A 17,831-nucleotide genomic window follows, 5' to 3' on the forward strand; every position below is an offset into this window, starting at 1 on the left:
GGGCGGGGCGGCGGCGCCGCGATAAAGGGCGGGCGCGGGGGGCGGCGGGGCGCGCGCGTGAGGCTGGCGCGGTCGCTCGGGGCTTGGCAGCGCGGCCGAGGTGAGCGGCGGGGCCGGGGCGCGGTAGCGGCGGATCACTCGCGGGAGGGCTCGCTCCCCTCCAGGCAGGCGCTCGGTACCGGGTCTTAGAAGTTATCGTGACTCTTTATAAACGACTTAACGGCAAGCGCCGCGTGCCTCGGGGGTGCGTGCGCGGAGCCGAGCCTGCCGGCCCCCCCGCGCCCCTCTCGGGGGGGAGCCCGTCGTGAGGGAAGCTGCCCCCGCCGCCGCTGGGCTTGGCAGGGTGCTTGTAACGCTCTAGTGTCACAGGGGTGCTGCGGGTACGGCTAATTATTTTTTTATTTAAGTGTTGTGCTGGTATATATGTCTTATGGGAGGGAAAACTGCTGCTGCAGAGTACTGTACTTCGTGACAAGGGGGGAGGTGTGTTTGCCTTATCTGCCTCTGTTTTGAGGTCTGCATCCAAGTGATGCTATAATACTTTTTACGCTTGGTATTAAAAATAGGTAGTGCTTGTCTTGGTTTAGGAGTTGTTTTCCTACTAGTGAATGAGCATCTTCAGGTATTGGATGTTCTGGTGATGGAAAAGTTTGGCAGCGAAACAAGAGGCATGTGAACTGCTAGCATCCCAAACACAGTAAAGTCTCTAAGAACATGTTGTCACTAACATAAATCTTGCAGAGCAGGCAAGCACACTAGTGATCTGAGGGTGGGAGGCTTCATAGGCTGATAGGTTGAGAATTAAACTCTACTGAACTGGAAGCGAAATACTTCAGTCTTCCCACAAGGGCAGCAACATGTGTTATCCTCCTAGTGAGGGCCACCAGGCTGGACCAACCTGTGGGATGGGAAGCCCTGCTCCAGGTCCTTGCTGGTCACCGCGTGGGCTGTGTGTGTTGGTTTAGCTGCTGAGAAGGCTACAACTGGGAAGGGGGAGAGGGAGCACTCTCAGAGGTAGTAGCTGAAAGCACCTCTAGCTTAAGCTAGAGGTCATCGAAGACTCTTATATTCTTTAGTGATCTGAAGGATTTAATGGAAATGTGGTGCTTTTATGATGCAAGTGTACTTTAATATGCTTTAAGTGCCTGAGGGCAACTGCTGGTGGGCTTGATGCCTTTGGATTTATGCTGTGTTGGAGTACTAAGGATTGAGTTTGAAGAACCCCTTGATTTGTCCTGGACTAATAATTTTGCAAACTGTAGGCTTGTTTTGTCCCTGCTGGTGCTGATGTGACCCACAGCAGTGGAGTTTGTAATGCAGCAGCTCATGCTCAAGGACAGAAGCTGCTTTCCCAGGAGCACTGTTACTATATTGTGTATTTGACCTAGGATTTGACTCTTGTGTAGAGGAACTGACAGGTCAAATGAGCTTCTCAAAAACTAAAGGCTGGGTGGAAGAGGACAGGCATGAAATAACAATAGCTGCTCTTTTAATCTTGCTTTAAAAGTGTTCCATGCACTGTGTTACATGTTAGGAATGCCTGGGTTTTAAACAATTTCTGATAGGCAAGAGTTAATTGGTTTAAGTCTGACTAGTCTGACCTTGGCAGCTGCAGTCTTCACAAGTACTTGGGACAGAAGAAGGTGAGGCCTCAGTTAGTGTGTAGCTGTCAGGAAGCACCTGGCCACAATAGAAACCTGGAACATTTAAAAAGAGAAAAGTGTATTAATACCAGTCAGAGCTGCATGGCTGTAAAACATATGTAAGTATCTACATACTTCAAAACACAAGCCACTTAAGTGCAAGAGAATGATCTGATCAACTGTGGCAAGACTCCTTATAGTGCAGAAGTTCAGATGAAGCTGTGACTAAGTCCGGTCAGTGAGGTTCTTAGTGTTAAAGAGTGACACTAACATGATACACATCATCTGAGTATATGCCAGCTCTTACAAGCTTGTTTGCCCTCTGCAAATAAATAAAAGGATGGGGCAAGTATGAATATTTCCTAAAGGGTAGTTTGATTAATGCAATGTATCTGAAGAAGGGTAAAGAGTTGCTTACAAAGACCAGAGTGCAAATTGAAGTTATCTGAGTGCAGCTCAAATTCTGTCCATGATGCTGAAGTGCTGTGGTTTTTTTGCAGGAGCAAAGTATAATTGGCCTTTATCCTATGAGTGGTAGATGCTGGATGGTTGAGAAAGGAAAAACTTCTACTAAGAGGAAGAAGTCTTGTCTCTCTGGCATAATTACCGTGCTTTCAGTGGACTGGATGTCTAAATCCTGAAACTAACACCCGAGTGTCTTGCACTGTTGTGTTAGTTGGAGAGAACAGTTTGAGCTTTGTGTAATGAAACAAGTTCAAAGCTTAATTTTCAGAAGTGCTTTGCACTTGGGGTTCATCTAGCTTCAGCTGGCGTTGCAGATAAGCTTTACTGAAGTTTAAGATTGAGTCATCTTTGGTGATTTCCCTTTGATGCAGATTGCTGAAGTAACTTAATTCTACTAACAAAGAAAGGACAATGACAACTAAATTTTTTAGCTGCACCAATAGAGAAGCTGTGTATCATTTCAAGTGAAAGCCTTGCAGATAATCTTTAGCACATAGGATTATTTTTCTATGTGTGTAGACAGAAAAGCAGAGTATGGGATGTATCTAGGAAGCATAAACAGGAAGTCTGACTTATCTTTTTCTTTAATATTTCACCTCCCTACAGTTTCTTTGGAGAAGAAAAACCTCAGGATGGCAGGCAAAGGAAGTAGCACAGACTGCATGTCATGCAGTGTACTGAACTGGGAGCAGGTCAGCCGTCTGCATGAGGTTCTTACAGAGGTGGTTCCGATCCATGGGCGAGGTAACTTCCCGACACTGAAGATATCTCTGAAGGACATTGTTCAGACAGTTCGGAGTAGGCTGAATGAAGCAGGCATTGTGGTACATGATGTCCGCCTGAATGGCTCTGCAGCTGGTCATGTCCTGGTCAAGGATAATGGGCTGGGATGCAAAGACCTCGATCTCATTTTTCAAGTTTCTCTTCCAAGTGAGGCAGAGTTTCAGTTAGTTCGAGATGTGGTCTTGCGGTCCCTCTTGAATTTCTTGCCAGAAGGGGTAAGCAAGCTAAAAATCAGTCCAGTAACACTGAAGGAAGCCTACATCCAGAAGCTAGTCAAAGTGTACACAGAGTCTGACCGTTGGAGCTTGATATCACTTTCTAACAAACATGGGAGAAATGTGGAGCTGAAGTTTGTAGACTGTATACGACGGCAGTTTGAGTTCAGTGTGGACTCCTTCCAAATCATATTGGACTCCCTGCTCTTTTACTATGACTACTCAGAAACTCCCATGTCAGAGCACTTCCATCCAACTGTGATTGGGGAGAGCATGTATGGAGATTTTGAAGCAGCTTTTGATCACCTCCAGAACAAGCTGATAGCTACCAAAAATCCTGAAGAGATCAGAGGTGGTGGGCTTCTGAAGTATAGTAACCTCTTAGTACGAGACTTCAGGCCCATGGATAAGAATGAGATCAAAACACTAGAGCGCTACATGTGCTCCCGATTCTTCATAGACTTCCCAGACATCCTGGATCAGCAGCGCAAACTAGAGACCTACCTCCAGAACCACTTCTCCAAAGAAGAGAGGAGCAAATATGACTACCTCATGATTCTGCGCAGGGTGGTGAATGAGAGCACAGTCTGTCTCATGGGACATGAGCGAAGGCAGACTCTCAACTTGATTTCTCTGCTAGCACTCAAGGTGCTGGCAGAGCAAAACATCATCCCTAATGCCACTAATGTTACCTGTTACTACCAGCCGGCACCATATGTCAGTGATGTAAACTTCAGCAACTACTATCTTGCGAATGCTCCTGTGTCGTACAGCCAGCCCTACCCCACTTGGTTGCCTTGCAATTGATTGCTTCACTTGAGCATTCTTGAATGGATGCTACTGAAGGCCAAGATGTTGAATGTATAGACAAGTAATAACTGTCAGTTGGAGGCTTTCTAGTGGAAACATGGCTGCATCAGACTGTTTCCTGGTGTGCAGTAGGAATGTGAAACCAGTGACCTTCTATACCTTTCTATATATATCTACAAATGCCAAGAAGCCTTATTACCTTTTCACTGGGAGAAGAGAACCAGCAGCAAACTGTTAAGAGTAGAGTTTTGTAACTACTAGTTCTGGAAGTGGCTAATAACATGTGATTTAAGTGGAGTATTCAATAAACTGCATTAATGAATAGACTGTAAAATGTCTTGAGCAGGGCAGAAGCTACTCCTGCCATAGCAGCAAAACTTTCTATTGCCTAACCTCATTGCTCTAAACTTCATTGGTTCAAGTTCTGGCCGACTTTCTATTGAACTCATTGTGCAAGAGTAAGCTTGTGTTATGCTTGTGCTGCTTCTACTTTCCAGCTGTGTGGAACTGGTAACAATATGGATACTGTCTGTCTTGTAGAGGGCCTAAATGTTGTTTCCTGTAGTGCTTAGGAGTATATGGTCCTGCCTCAAGTTCAAGACTAGTTTCTTGGAAGTTGAAGATGGATTAGTAAAAGATGGATTAGTAAGTATCTCTAAAGCTTAAACTAGTTAAATTTTTCTTGAGTGCAAAAATTTGGAAGGTGGCATCTCTAAACATGCACCAAAACACAATCTAAAAATTGGTAATGTGAAAAGTCCTTGAAATGAGGAATTGAAGCCTTAAATAGGATTGGAACCACAGTTTGAATAGTTAGGCTGTTGAGTCCAGGATCAAGATAAAGCCTTTTGGACTGCATCTTTCAAAACAGTTTTTGGCACACTTGGAAAGTATCACAGCTCTTGCACTGAGATTTGGCACAACTTAATTCCTTACAGTTTCACAGCAATAAAAAAAAAACAAACCCAAAAAACCCTCAGCCACCACCCCAAACCACTATAAGCTGCAGGATGTTGTGCACTCCTGCCACAGTATAAATTCCTGAAGTGCCTCCTAAAATTGATTTCTTACTGTACAACTTCAGATCCTGAAGGTTTGTCTTTCTGTCACGGCTTAAGGGTCAAGCTTACTGATTTATCACTATCACATGGTCACTGTATGAGATGGTATTTTGAGTGGTTAGAGTAAAATTCTTCCTCTTGATTGGTCTTAACCCTCACTTGAAGAGGTATATAAACCCTAAGCAGAGCTCTCCACAGAAGCTGTATGTGTTGAAAGTCTACACCTGCTTTTGGAATAGCCTCTGGAAGAGTATGTACTCCTGTGGAGGTGTAGGGGGCTGACCTTCCTAAAGGGTATGTGCTGTACTTGCTGTGTTGAAACTCCTGTGCTTTATGTGGAAGGTTAAAAGTTCCCCAGTTATGTATATAGTGGTATTAAAAGTTGATTTTCAATGAATTGTTTGCTACATGGATTCTGCTACTGCAATCTTGAATTTCCTTTGCTTAACCAGAGAATTAGACTAGAAAGGCAAATCTTAGAGCTATTTAATATGTACTGGTGCAATGTTCAAGAATACTTGTTTGCTAAACCTTTTTTTTATGACTTCTAGCTGTCTCTGCAAGCTTGTGAGACCAAAGTGTCTGAGCAAACAAATTATTTAAGCTTAGAAGGTAAAACAAAAAGTGGGTGAAACACCAGTGTATGGTTGCTGTTCAAGGTGGAAAACAATAGCACTGCAGCACTTGAATGAGCAGCAAAAAGCTGCTTATTCTTCGTAGGACCAAAACTTCCTAGTTACATTGCAAGTTTGTTGCATTTTTCAGAGCTACTTTGTAAGGACTGCCTCAATAGAGCAGCCAGGCTACTCTCTTGTTCAGGCTTCTTCATTTGGCTTAGGAAGGCAGGGAGGGTTACCATCTAGAAATGAGACTGTAGCCAACCATGCTAAATTTTTTGAACAGACTTGTAAGTAACTTCAGTAGCAAGCAGACAATTTGGTGTTCTCAGTTGTGTGTGGGTTTTTTTGTTGTTTTTGTTTGGTTGTTTTTTTAGTAAAGGCTTCCTGAGTAGTCAGCCTAAGTAGCTAAACTTGAAAGTCAGCCCAGCCTTCTTCATTAACTGTGGCTTGGACTTGGTGTAGCTTACAGGCAAGACATCTCTCACCCAAGACTTTGACTATTTAGAAGGCTTTTTAAAATTAACATTATGCAAATGTTGTCATGAGTATTAAACTTAGTGCATGCTTACTGCTGGAATGTAAACCTAGGCATGAATAACTTCTGCATGCAAGACAGTATTTGGCCTAGCATAGAGTGTCACTAGAAAGAAGGAAGTCTTTTGCTTAGTAAATGTAATTGCTGTCAACTCTTAAATAGATGTTTTCAAAGCCAGCCTAAGCTATACCCATTGCAGAAGTAAACTGTTGCCTAGAGGAACATGTTTGATTTGCTTATCAAACAGCTTACTCGTGCATCACTCTGATCTTGGCTGATCTTTAGAAACTGTTCCTGTGCATCAGGCCATGTGGAAGAGGTGGTCAGATGCTCAGGAGGAATCCTCACAAACTTGAAACAGACTTGTGTTTTACTAGTCTTTGAATGCCTTGGCTGTTGAACATCAGGCCAGGTGTCTATTGGAAAAGGAACTGCTGGAAAAAAGGCTGTAATGGATTCCTACTGAGATAGAGATACAGAGAATTTAAGCTTCCTGCCATAAATATTGTGCTTTTGCTAATGTAATTTGTTGCTGAGGCCTGTGAGGAAGCTTTATGCTGAATGGCCGCTCTCTGAACAGCGGGCTTCCTGGGTTTAAGCTTTGCAGGACTGTTATGTTCCTGGTCTGTTTCTTAAGTTGCTCTGGCATATTAGAAATGTCGATGCTTTGTAGCCTGGCTGCTACATGTTAAGCTCTTGAACAGTTAAACTGTATCCTGAAGCTGCAGGCTACCTACTGCATTTGCCCTACTGTATAAGGGATTGCTGGGACACTGTTTGTCTCACTGCCTTCAAAATAATCCTGGCTTGGCAGGTAAAGCTGGAATGCTCAGTAGCTTTTTATCACTGTTGGCAAGTGGTCTACACCTTTCTGTTTCAAGTTGTCCTAGCAACCTAATGTTGCATGTGGCAGTAGCTTCACTTGGTGTGTGCTAGCTGCTTAGAGTTCAGATTTATGGTGGCCCCTGTAGCAAGGAGCAACATGAGAATGAGCGCTACATAAAAGTTAATGATGACTGTAGGCCAGGTCTAGGCTGCCTGCTTGAGTCTGCCTCCCTTCAATACTTAATGATGCCTCTGCAAACCTGCTCTATCCTCTTTTGCTTGCTTGTGTGTCAAGTGGAGGTTAGAGGAAGACTACTATACTTCATATTATTATCCTAACATGTTCCCTCTGGGCAGTGATGTCAAAACAAAGCAGCAGTAGCGCTAGATGGCAAGTCTTGTGTTGGTGCATCATTCCTCAGAACTAGGCTTCTAGTAAACTAGACTGTGTGGTTTAAAATAGCTGTTTTCTTCCTGTAGTTTATTAGCCCAGCAGAGCTTAGCCAGTTTGAGGTTAAGCATCTGTTGTCAATATTTATTGCCAAGTCCCCCTTGACTAACAGTTCATTGGTGTGACTTCCTCATTGTAAGATAGTTGGGTTTTTTTATTTGATAAAATTGGTACCAAGGAGACCTAGTGTTAGACTGGGTTTTAGTCACTTTGGTAAAATCCCTGTGCTGATCCATGGTCACTCTGAAAAGCTGTCCAGTAAAGCATACCTCATGCTCCCTCAGCTCAAGATTTAACTGTTGCTGTGTTTATCCTCAGCTAGTTCAGTCAGTCACTAAGCTGGAGGCTGAAGACTACTGCTTGCTTTTAAATAACCATTTTTCAAAAGATCCTCACACTTTAATATAAATAATCTTGTTTACAAAACTGTAGGTAGTATGTAAATCTAGTCCAAATACCTAAAGCTTTTTAATGAAACTTAAAGACCCATATTTTGAGATTGAGTGCTGGGGTTAAGGGTTTGGTATGCTTGGTGCCTAGGCTTTGTGGATTTCTGATCACTAGAATAGCTACTAATGCTGGCAGTGATCTCTGCTTATCACTATAGGATTGCTTGGGAAAAGGCCTCTTGGAAGTGAACTTGGATAAATTGCTTCAGTGCTAAGCTGTCAGTGTACTGATGGTACTTGTTTACTGTCCCTCTCGCTCAACTCATTCGGTCAGGGTGCCATAATTGTTAGGCACAGGAATAAGCAATAAGTTGACCATAGTCACTAAATTTGGGTGTTGGGAGAGGCAAATGGATAGTAATACTTCTAGCCTTTGCATCCAAGTCTTACTTGACCATTTGTTAAATATGGTAAAGTGTATTTCATATATATTCTTTCATTTCAGTGAAACTACTTATAAGATGGGATGCTGGGCTATAGTTGTAGAAGCTCTGGGGGGAATGGTTGGAGCACTCTGGTTTTTCTCACTTCTATTGGAAGAGAAGGCCACTCACTGAAGTGTCTGGATTGGGCTTGTCTCTTTCTGATTAAAATTGCACTTTCTGTTGAAATTTAGAAGGCCTTTTTTTTTTCTATGTTTCTCTTGTATTATTTTTACTATTTAAAGAAGTCAGCTCTTGGAAAATCTGTCTCATACCTCTTTGGAAGAAGTTAGTCTTTTTTTCTTTTAAGCTGGCAAAACAAGGTAGTAGAAATGTTTGGATTTGTGATGAGCCCAAATGTGAGATTGGTCACATAACTTTGTCTACTGTTCTGCACTGTGGTGGTCACTTGTCATTCTTGGAAACTGGTTTTGGACCTTAATGATTCTGAAATTCTTGTGCAAATAAACTTATGCTAAACATGGCTTGCCTCAAGTAATTCTTGCATCTAAATAGTGTGACAAAGTATTTGTGGAGCTTATTGGCCAGTGTGCATAGGTATGCTGGGGAGGGGGAAAAATAGTGATGGGATACACAGTGATGCTTGGGTTCTGATGTTATTCAAAGTACTTTTTTTGTTTTCTTCATGAATGTACACATCTGCCTCAATTTACTGAAGATTAGTCAGTTAAGTGAGACATGATTAACCTTTCAATTACATGACAGTTTCTAGAGAACCATTTTTGCCTTCTCTGACCATTATCTGGTCTCAACTTGACTTTAAAACATGTCGAGGCACAGTCCCAGGCCTGTTAGTCTGGTCTGAGCTAGAGCCTGCCAGTCTGTTCTGTGCCACACTCCACCTTATATGCTACTCCAAGTCAGGTGTACACCTCAGGTGAACACCTGAACCAAGGAGGTGAGAAACAAAGTCAGCAATTTCTTTTAGAGTTATTTACAGGTTGAGAGTCTTTGTGCTTTCACTCTGTCCTAAAAGCTGATGCTTCTAGAAACTGATGGTTAATGGGTGTTCAAACATGCTCTAGCCTCCTGGTTAATTTTGGAGAAATTCCAGTCTTCATGACCTTGTAACACCTGCAGTGGAAACTTCAGTGGAGATTAGATCAGGCAGTGTGATTACCATAAAGTAATCATGGAGCTTGTGTAGTCCCTTTTCAAGATGTAATTGCTTCCCTCTGAATGTAGATGGAGAATAATAACGCAGCTGGGCAACATAAACCATCTGCTTGTCACCTGAAAATCCCTTAACTCCTCAGTTTATCTCATTGTAAAAGCTTCAAAGCTACTTTGTTAATAATCCTTAAGTTTCTAGAATACCAAACTCAATTTTGCAGGGCCAGATACTGACACAGCAAAAGAGCTATGCCTAAGCAAGTGGTGGTATATGCTCTTTCAGTTCCATAAGCAACTTCCAGAATGCTAAAAATTGAGATTAACTAAAGAAGTATGTTCTTGCTCTGTTGTATTGTTAGTGAAAATACAATTGTAAGTGTCCTGTTCTGTTGTACTGCTAGAACCCAGCCTTCTCCACGCTCTGTGAGATGAGTTCAGTCTTGTGATGGGGTGCAAGAGGCATTAGACAAATGGTGTTCTGAATTGTTGCCATTGTTCTGGGCAATGTACTTCTCTTGATCATTCCATGATGAAATATTAAATATTTTTGAAATCAAAAGTATTCAATATGCCCTTATAGAGACAGAGTAGATGCTCCTGTGAGGAGAAAAAAAAAAATTTTTGTCTGCTTATTTTGAATATTGCTTACTATGTATTAGTGTATTTAGTTCACTCATACACAAACTAGTTGTCTTCAGTAATAAAATAGCATTTGTATTTGTCCAGCAACTTAAAATGGAGATACATCAAAGGGTGTAACATACCGCTTGATGTGGGTGTTGGACACAGTGGTCACGTTTTGCTGCAGTAGCAGTGCTACAGTCTGCTCTGCTTTGTCTCAGTGAGGAATAAATGAGCTCTGTATCCTATAGGTAAGGCTGCCCTGTGAAGGGAGTAGTTAACCTGCCAAACCTTAGTAATTTTCCTAGTAGGAAAGAGTTGAGTCATGCTGGAAAAAGTGTCTTGCCAAGAGCTGTGTGCAAAGCAGCTGCTAGACCTTAAACTGGTAGTTCATGTGTATGTTAAGGAAGGCTATATTGCCTCCTCCAGTATTACCCCATTGACTCTCAGATGGGTGGTTTAGTAAACCAGCAAGAACTAGTTGCCTAGGCTGGCTGATCCTGCAAAAAGCTGTGCTGAGTCTTCATCACTGATGAGGTAGAGCAGAGGACAATCCATGCCACCTCGTTGCTTGGAGAATGGTGAAGAGCAAACTCCTGGAGAGGTCTAGCCAAGACAGAACATGAGGAAGCTGCCCGGTCTGATCTGTAGCCATAACCCCTTGGCTCTGAGAAACCCTTGTAGCTAGCCTGTGTACTTCAGGAGACTCCCAACAAACCTCCAAGGCCTGAACTGCTTTGGAGAAATCACCTGTCCCTAGGTAGCCCCAGTAGGCAAGTGATGATTTGATACTGTAGAGATGTTCTCAACGTCAAAACTGGAAAATTTCACTTCTGATGTTGTGTGGTTTATTGTGGTCTGTGTTCTAGCAAGTGAATGACATCACCAGGCAGTTCATGTGCTCTTATACCCCCGAAACATAACTTTATTCTGTTCATTTAATTCTACTTGTTCATGTGGCCAGTCTGCTTCAGAAAATGGTGAAACTACCCAGGGTAGTTTCTACTACCCAGAAATGGTGAAGCTACCCAGGGATGATACTGATTGCACCTCAAGCAAAGGGAAAATTGTCTCCACTGCAAGAGAACAGTTGAAGTGTGAGACTTCTCGTTCAGTCACTGTCCCCTTGCAGCAAGTCAAATCTTCTGAACATGTCAGATGTGTGACATGTGATTTACACCTGCAGACTGGTCCCTCTGGGGATGCCCTTCTTGCTTCTGAATTGGCCATCCACCTGCCACAATTCCCTTCTCCACCCCCTCTCTGTTGCTTACCTGAATAACTTATTCTGAGAGCTGTATCTCAGTGTGCCTCCCACAAAGTTATTCAGTCTTGCCCTAAAGGTGCTTGGTAGTGGCAATTCATTGTGTACTTGGAGAACCTGTTCTAATATTTGCTTGTGGTCATTAGTGAGAAATTAATTTGCATTCCCACATTGGTCTTTGAACTTCATCTTCAACCCATGGATTGCTGCATCCTTATCAACAAGGCTGAAAAGTCCTGGACTGTCTCATGGTATCCACTAATCCCTTCAGCTCTTGGACGAACTGTGGAAAATGAGTACTTGAAGCTTTATGTTGTATATATTGGATTCAGAAGATGGAAACCTTTTTCTTCTGGAACTTTGTGGTTCCTGTGCATCTCGTGACCCGGCACCAGTTGCTAGCCCCGTGCTCTACATACCACAGTTAAACAACAGTGCTAAGATTGCTTCTCAACCCCTTGATAATTGTGTCCACAAACTGTGCCTGCTGGTTTTACCATGGCATTATGGCACGCTTGAGTGCTTGTGCCAAGTCAGTTACAGTGATTTCAAAGCCCATCTGCTGTTTCATGAGGCAGCCTCTCCCACCTGGTATTGACAACATCTGTGTTCCTGCTTTCCAGCTGTAATATTTTGCACTTGGTGGTATTAGAAAAACATTTTGTCTGAATCCCATGGGCAAATAGTCACAATGGAGATGGGCAGAGTAACTTTTCTTTGTTATTTATTACCTTACTAAGTGTTGCACAGTGCCTGGAGATGACAAAGTGCTTACAGTTGTTCTTGCGCACTAAGGAGTACACAAGATTGTTGTGGGCACTTTGAAACCTGCAGGTGGTTTAAAAGCAGTGTCAGCACAAAGTCCACAAAGGTACTGGATCCAGGTTATTTTGGGAGTATTTTTTTTTTTTTCTGCAAATACAAGGTAGAGACAACAAAGAAAGCTTTTATGGTGTTACTGCTTAACAGCAGCTCCTCAGTCCTTTCCTCTGCACCCCCACATCTAAAACACTGTGGTGACAAGTATCCCTGGGGTGTGAGTTCACAACATGACTGAAGCGAAGAGACCCACGTTTTTGTGCTTGCCATCACATCTGTTAGTCATCACTATCATCTGCCTGTCTGTTGCAGTGCTCATGTGGGGCTCCCCAAATGGTGTAGCCCTGACTAACTGCCAGGACTGATGTAGCTCTCTAGACCTCCCCTTCCACTTTCTTTTCCTGAGCAGCTTTTCTTAGACCGGGGGAAAGGAAGTTATGTTTGGGAAGAGAGCCTGCCATCAATCCCACTGCCCAAATTCCCTGCGACATTGATGGGAGTTTGTCATACGCTGGGAGGGATTTGCTCGTGGCCTGGCAGACCTGGGTGACTGTGGCTCTGCGATACGGCTGTCCTGCTGCCTGGCTGCACTGGGCTGTTTCTGCAGTCCTATTCAGTGGGAGCAACATGTGCACATGGGGCTCAGCCTCTGGCAGTGAATTCATGGAGTTACTCCAGAGAAATGCTGCTCATAAAAAACACCGTCTGTTTCAGAGCAGAGGAAACTTTGAATGCGAAGTAATATTCCAGCTAAGTATGTGCATGCTTCAAATTGGTGGTTAGCCTCCTTCCTTGCAGCACTTCTCTGATAGAAGGAGGATTCCTATTTGCTACCATTTCCTGGACCAAAAAATGAGCCCTGCAGAGGGGAAGCGTCACGCTTTTAGGTAACACAGGGATTTGCTGGCTGGGGCAGAAGTAGATATTTTGGAAGCCCTGCCTCTTGACGGGGTGGGAAGGGAAGAGGGGGTGGATGGTACTGGGACATTTCAGAAATCAAATAGAAGGAAACGGGTAGTTTAAAAACCATACAGATGGTGCGGGAAACCGCAGCTTTGAAGAAGAGGTGTACCATCTTCTTGCAGGCGCATCTGACTTAAAACTGCAGTAGCATGCCAGCAGAATTTGCAGGGGGGCTGTGTTATCCCCATGTTTAGGATGCTCTACATATATAATTCATATTTTTTGCAATACTCAATTGCAATATAAAATCATGGTGGTAAACATGCTGTTCTGTTATCGTGTGTTACACATGTGGCTCTCCCCAGCAGTTGTGTGTGAACTCTGGATTTTGGTATTAGCCAGATTTTTGTTGTCTGGTTAGAAGTAAAAGGTCACTGTATGGGTATAGTTGCAGCTACAGTCGGGAGTTTCAGTTGACCAGAACTCGAATTTTTGTTTAATTGAAGTACCAGTTGAAAACATAGATTTAGTTAAAAAAAGGACATTTCTTCCATTAATAAGAGCTCATTAACTAGCAATGTGATATTTTGTCTTGCCATTAACTGTAAAACTGCTTGTGAAGTTACGACTTCTAATTCCAGAACAGCAGCTTTTACTTTGAAGGCACGGATGATCTGATTACTGAATTTATTTACTGCTAATAAAGAATACATGGGTAGTGAAAGGGTCTCCAGTTCACCTCTGGGATCCTCTGACTGCCTTGCAATATTATAACCCCGACTCATTGTCAGAGTTAATGTCCACTGCTGACAAAACCTCCAGATCCCAGACTTCATGGAAAAGTAATAGTAGTACTGTTACAATGCATTATACTGGTCTGTACTCAAATAAGAGAAAAACTGCAGAAAAAACCAATTTAAACCTGGTTGCTTTATGATGACTGTTCTTGAAGCTGGTTTAGGCATCCTTGGTAGATTACAAACAATGTTCAATTTGTAAGAGGGACCATCTCAGAGGAGGCTGTTCATTGCTATATATATATTCCACTGTAATATATCACAAATAGGCTGCAGCGTAATAGTCCTGGCTCATGGGACTGTTTGAAACAATCTGACCTAAATGGCTAAATTTTATACCAGTTGAAGTGAGACTACTTTTAGAAATGACATCAGAGGACTGAGCAACCTGCAGAAAGCTGTTTAAGGTTCAGATGGCCAGGGCTGTCTGGAAGCTGGGGGCTGGCAGTGCCTGCTGTGTATCTTGAGATGAGGCTGGCTGTGCACGGGGCATATCCGAGAGGACGCCGAGGCACAGCTGAGTGCCGAGCAGCAGCACAGGGCCCTTCGATCTCCTGCTGGATTCACTGCATAAAGGTGTGAATTCAGCGCCACATTAAATCTTACCTCCAAATGATGTGAGTTAAGTGGCGAGTTAAACCTTACCTCCAAATTTAATCGGGCTCCATAGCAACCTGACATACTTTTTTTATTTTTCCAATGCTTTAATTTCCTTTTTATTTCCGTAGCAATGGATTCTTGAGAATCCAGACATGCCGGAGTGCTGGCAGATTACCTAGACTTTAACCAAATCTTCATTCTCACAGTATAGACTTAGCAGAGCTCAAGCACTGAGAAAATAAGGTGTAAATATTGTATAAATTTTGCAAACAAGCATTTAAAGAGCTGGTTTTAATCTTCAGGGGACCCTTATTACTGAAAATATTTTTAAAGAGCTAAAAATCTTACTTTTATTCTATAATTGCCATTTTAATTTTTCTTCGGGTAGGTGCCAGTTGTAGGTCCCAGATATCACCTGGAGATTCCTGTCGTGATAAGAACAGCCAAACGTAGGTATGACTGTTATTTAGGCTAATGTTTTAATCCCTGTGCTTCAGAGTGAAGATAATTTTTTTCTTTAAAAAATTATGGTGAAATATTACACAGGCTCACAACAATATTTTTCTTTCACAAAAGATAATTTATGTAAATTCTTTTCTAAAAAAAGATGGCATTGGAGCAAGCCCTCAGGGTTTATTTTGGCCAAGGGTTCTTGATGTACAGCCACCTAAAATAAAGTGCTTATAACATTTCATACAGCATTGTGTCCTGTGCCTGGAGGGTTCCTGTGAGACGGGGCAGCCTGTGGTGCTGGTGTCTGGCTGCAAAACCTGTCTGGTGCTTTTTTGTTAGTTGACACTTTGGCTTCAGGTTAGTTGGGGTCCAGACTCATCTTTTTGTTAATCTTTATAGCATTTGCTTGTACAAGGGGCTGGTGCATCAGGCGTTGGCTGGGGTCGGTGTGGAGTGGGGGGCATGAGGTTCGGGGAAGAGAAAAGCTGTTGTTAGTCGTTTCAGGCATACCAGAACAAGTTGTGAGAATATGATGGTTTCTGTGCACAGGTGGTTGGGAGTATAGTTTGGGAACCTTGGTTCAGCCCTGTCCTCTCTCTTGACAAGCTGTGCTGTAGTGTGAGATCACTGGGCTCTAAAAATCTCCATGTCTCCAGCGGCTATGAAGAAATCCTGGAGCAAGTGGCTCAGGTGCCTACACCACAGACAACTGAAAATGGTCAAAAAGAATCTTATCCCAAACTGCTAGATATCAGACAAAAATACCAGGAGTTTTCTTCCAAGCCCACTGTGGAGGCATTTCTTTCTCGTGACTTTTTGTGTTGACAACATGGGTCCATTCTGGGCAGGTTTCTTGAGTTTCCTTCTCCACTCTGTGTCAAGATAGGTGTTAGCTACTCTTCCAGCCAAAGGTCTGCAGGGAGCAGGGTGCAGACTTCTGCAGGGAAGAGAAGCTTTTGCACCATCTGTCTTCCACTCTCCCCTAAAGCTGAGTGACCCGCTTGTCTTGGCTTTTATTTCTTCCATGTCTTTGCATGTGCCAGGAAGCCCTGCTGCGATGGCAAGAGCAGAGGGTTCAGGGGAAATGTCTGACTCAGAGACTAGAGCTTTATCAGAAAATTATTCACTTCTTTCAAGCATTTTTAACCCATGCTCTTAACCACTTTTTTCTAATTATCTTTGGTCCACATTTGGGTGAAGTCATTGTCAGCCTTGCAGACTTGAAGGACTCTCCTGTTCCCAGGTGAAAATGACTCTGAAATTACTCCAAAACATTTAGGAGCCAGCAGGGGAAAACCGGTCAGTGCTGAGAAGCAGCTGGTGACCATACAGATGAGACTGGTTCAGCCAGGAGGGCTTCAAGGTTCTTGAAGTTGGTCTTGGACTATCCAAACGATAGCCTTTAAGACGTGAAACAAGGTGTTCCTGCTAGCAGTTTGATATGTTGTGGCATGTCTTTAAAAGCCTAATATCCAACAGGAGGAAATACTGAGTAGGGCAGATAGGAAAAAAACCTTTGTGGAGACAAAAATACATTTTCAAATGGGGAATGTTCTTTGGGAAGAATATATTGGATAGCCAAAAAGCTATATTTCCACGTTCAAGAGAGACAACAGCTTTAGCTGAAAGCCGTTGTACTGAACTACAGTGAAGGCAGCAGGCAGAAGCAGATATGCAGGACATTAGATATGGGGGAAATGCAGTCATATGTGGCATTTGATGTAAGTTAGACTTCTGAAGTGCCAACAACTGTAGGGAGGGGATGCTGAAAGCCAACTAGATACATTTTCTACTTTTTACATGGTATTAAAAAAAAACGTAGGGAAGTGCTCCTTGGAACAGTTGTGTGGCCAGCTTTAACTAAGTACAGCTTTGTAGAAGAGCTTTCTAGAACCATCTTTGTATCTGAGAGTCCGGGTGTTTTTTTCTTTTGTTGCTACAGCAAGGCTGTGATGCTTGGAAAAAGGGAAGGTGAGACATGATGTGTGTTGGGAGGGGGAGTGAGTTACTGTAGTTCCTTGAATTTCAGCCACTTTGACCTCAAAGCTTAAAACTGTGGTGGACTGCTTGAATGTTTTTCTTCTGATGTCATCTCTTATCCTCTTCTCACTTCCTGCGTTCCCTGCCCCACATAGAAGAAAGGAAATGTAATAGAGCACTGCACTGAGCAATGAGGCTGGTACATGAGAGAAACTTTGCCTTACACACTTGTCGTTCTTTGCATGCTTGAGAAATAAAATGGACTTGGAGCACAGAGAACCTCATTCTAAATTTTGGTAAGCCAAGAGTCTTTGAAAATGCTTCAAGTACATGCTGTCTGTATTTTAGACTGACATACTGGTTTGGAGAATGTAACTCCAGACTGTAAGGGCAATGTTCCCATTAGGAAATACACATGACGTCATTTGTTCTTGAACATTTGTCCTCAAAGAGCACTGAGAAGATTTCTCCCTATGTGTTTAGTGCTATGGCTACTAAAAGCCACAGGTGATGCAGGCTTTTTTAAAGAGGAAACAAAACAAAGCTACTGATCACTGAGGTTCAGATCCCTGATCCTGTCTGCAAAAGGGAATGTATGTCCTGTACTTTAACTCCTGCCCAACTTAGTCAATAAACTTGATCCCCTGAAGTTTCTAAAACAGTCTCTGCTATCTCCAAACCCACTTCACTTCATCCTAAATAAGTATTTCTAACAAGGGAAACTTTTGTTTTCAGTTTCTCATTTTAGAGAAGCAGGGGCTGTGCACATAAGTGAGAGAAGAGAAGCAGGCATTTAAAAGCTGTTTTTGGGCTCAGATAAGTCACTTCCCTCTGATTTTTTTTCTGATTAATTACCTCCATCAATGAGCAGTGACCCATTCTACTTGTGCATGCCTGCCGTGTCCTTGGGGTGAATCACGGAGTCATTCTCTCTTACCTCCTGCCACCTTTTACACGTCACACACCTCTGCAGCAGCTGCA

General features: G+C 42.9%; 1 protein-coding gene across 1 annotated transcript; it reads left to right on the top strand.

Annotated features, from left to right (window-relative positions):
• On the top strand, positions 1-8,763 carry TENT5C (terminal nucleotidyltransferase 5C). Its single transcript, XM_055808509.1, has 2 exons — positions 1-100; positions 2,715-8,763. The coding sequence occupies exon 2, from the start codon at positions 2,741-2,743 to the stop codon at positions 3,911-3,913; it is 1,173 nt and encodes a 390-aa protein (XP_055664484.1). The 5' UTR covers positions 1-100; positions 2,715-2,740; the 3' UTR covers positions 3,914-8,763.
• The last annotated feature ends 9,068 nt before the right edge of the window (positions 8,764-17,831 follow it).

The sequence above is a fragment of the Falco peregrinus genome, chromosome 6 (genome assembly GCF_023634155.1).
Source record: "Falco peregrinus isolate bFalPer1 chromosome 6, bFalPer1.pri, whole genome shotgun sequence".
In the NCBI taxonomy this organism is placed as follows: domain Eukaryota; kingdom Metazoa; phylum Chordata; class Aves; order Falconiformes; family Falconidae; genus Falco; species Falco peregrinus.

Bases quoted from the DNA above. Each gene is read 5' to 3' on its own strand.
- TENT5C (XM_055808509.1), top strand. From the start codon at position 2,741: ATGGCAGGCAAAGGAAGTAGCACAGACTGCATGTCATGCAGTGTACTG.